General features: G+C 39.4%; 1 protein-coding gene across 8 annotated transcripts in view; it reads left to right on the forward strand.

Annotated features, from left to right (window-relative positions):
- TASOR (transcription activation suppressor) overlaps positions 1-2,642 on the forward strand; it is a 64,027-nt gene that overhangs the window by 23,793 nt on the left and 37,592 nt on the right. For all 8 annotated transcript variants that reach the window (XM_026650291.2, XM_026650286.2, XM_026650289.2 and 5 more), the window contains exon 7: positions 1,588-1,715. In XM_026650291.2, the coding sequence (XP_026506076.1) occupies positions 1,588-1,715 (128 nt within the window). The remainder of the gene's footprint in view (positions 1-1,587; positions 1,716-2,642) is intronic.

Raw genomic sequence — 2,642 nt, forward strand, 5'->3', positions numbered from 1 at the left:
TTTTTTTTTTTTTTGCTTGGGGCGGCCAAAAAGCCAGAGCCGGCCCCTGCTCTGATGTCCAGAAGAGCACTGGCACTTTTTATCTCAATAGGACCAAACCGTTTCAGAAGTCTTCTCGACCATTTGTCTCCATTGCCAACAGATCTAAAGGCTCCACTGTTTCTACCCAGAGACTATCCAGGTGGATTTTGGGATCTATTATCATGTGCTATGAGGTTGCTAATGTCCAGCCTCCTGCTAGGGTTCTGTCCCACTCCACTAAGTGTCAGTCAACATCTATGGCTTTCCTTAAAGATGTTCCAATACTTGAAATCTGTAGGTCTGGTATGTGGTCTTCAATACATGCTTTCTTCAAACACTGTGCCTCTTGGTCCATGCCTCTAGAACTGATGTGGCAGTGGGCAGTGTAGTTCTGTCTTCTGTACTAGACTGTTATCCGAAGCACTCTCCTCCTGGGGATACTGCTCAAAGTTACCTGAATTGGAGCACCATTAGGACGCTACTCAAAGAAGGAAACTTTACCCTGTGCAGTGACTGTAATTCTTCAATGTGTGTGTGCCCCAATAGGTGTTCCACTACCTGTCCTCCTTCCTCTTTGCTTTGGCGTTTTCTTCGTGGGACTTTGCAGTAGAGAAGGAACTAAGGGGTGGTTCACCCACACAGCCCTATGTAGCCTAGGTGTGGGGCACGAGGATGCGTAGGGCAGATACATAGATTAAACAAGCACTGCTACTGAAATCGCTAATTGAAGGCACATGGGCATTTGAGCACCCATAGGGGAAACACATCTTGAACTACAGTTATTGCACAGGATGAGTAACCTTTCCTGTAAGTGACTTGTGTAGCATTACGTAGGAACTCTGTGGCAGAAGAAGGGATAGAATCCAATTCTCTGGCCAGTAGTCAACTCCCTTAAACACAATACTTTTTCTTCTTGTAGTGCCTTGCTTCATTCAGTACACACCTTCAAACTTCTGCAACAAAGGACGCTGGGGTCCTGCAGATAAGTCTCCTGTAGTACACAACTTTGGTTGATCCTTACAGCTGGTCCATCCTGTGCACTGAATAAAGCTTTGTGCCTGTAGGAAAAATAGTATATAATGATATAATTAAAGAGTGACATAATAGATATGCCTAAGGTGGCTGAATTAAGGTTGCATAGGAAATGTTTGAGTGCTTGACTTTGAAACCTTAATATTCTGTTTAATGTAGGTGGTTTTTAATGTATAATATAATTTGGATTGCAAAATGTGTATGAATTTGCATTTTTGTCTGTACTCTATACACTAGGCTTTATAGAAAATATTTCTTCCAGTTAGTAAAATTAGCTTATGCTTTTTAAAATCTAATCTACTGAGCTGTTCATTTTTGGCATAATTTAATACTTCAAAAGCATTTATTTCTGGATTATTTAAAACTGTTTTGGCTAATAATAAAAATACAGGATTTCTGAGGGATGGCTGTGAAACTAGTGGCACATTTTTCTAAAAACTGGAAACCATTCATCAGCTCTTGGTAAACTTGCAAAATACAAATTGAACATATTTCTAATTTAGTTAACATTTGTGCTTTTGCTTCTTTTATTAGTACTACTTTTATGAATATGGCTTTGATGAAATAAGACGAAGACCAAGACACGTGTGTCCATATGCTGTTGTTTCATTTGCTTATAAGGATGAAATGGTACAAGTACCAAAGTTTTTGCCCCCATCAAGGTAAGGTAGGATGCAGGTTTATAGAGAATGTCAGTGTTGAACTTGAAGAGACTTGTAATCCCTAACATACTCAGTTTAGCATTACTATCACCGAACAGTGGTGATGTGTGCATATTTAATACTGGGGAAATTGAGGGCTTGCTGTTCAGAGCCTTCAAGCCCACTATGAGAGGCTGTGAGTATTGTTTTGTGCAGCACAGTGACCTGTGCAGAACATAGTTTTTTTGCTTTTCTTACCCTCCTCAAAACCATGCTGCCCAACCAGAGGGGTGTTTATTTTCTGTAAAAACTCCTTCTAAATTTTACAAAATATTAAAATCAATTTTAAAATCTAGTCTTTGTATAAAAAGAAATTTAAAAGTAGTTTTATGTATTCTGTCGGACAGCAAACCCCGCACCAATGTTCGTGGTCTTAGAAGAATATGTTCTTCCACTTTTGTAATAATGAAAAATCTTGTCTGAAAGAGCAACACAAACAGGGAAAACCTCCTATTATACAGAGAAAATAGACTATAGACAAAATGTGTACAAAGTAAACTGAAAAATGGATCCCTTTCAATTATAGTAAACTTTTGTGGCTTTTTTAACAGAAGTAGGCTTAAAGTATCTGACCAGCTTCAGTAGTGGTGTCCCTTTTAAAGTACTATATGTCTATTTGTGCAAATTACTTAAGAATTTGGTAATTCTGTGGAGACAGAAGGCAGAAAGATTGACTTATCATTCCCAGCAAAGGCATTTCTGGACTTGATCTGCCGAAGTTTGAAATTGCCACCCACAACTTAAAGGATTCACATAGGACGTGGTTTTCAGATGCTTCCCCAACCTGGTACGGAGAAATGGTTTCAGATCCCACTCTGGCATGGAATGTCCACCTTCTCACTTATTCATAGATTCTAGGACTGGAAGGGACCTCGAGAGGTCATCGAG

The sequence above is a fragment of the Terrapene carolina genome, unplaced genomic scaffold, assembly GCF_002925995.2.
Source record: "Terrapene carolina triunguis isolate 2854851 unplaced genomic scaffold, T_m_triunguis-2.0 Scaffold89, whole genome shotgun sequence".
NCBI lineage: Eukaryota > Metazoa > Chordata > Testudines > Emydidae > Terrapene > Terrapene triunguis.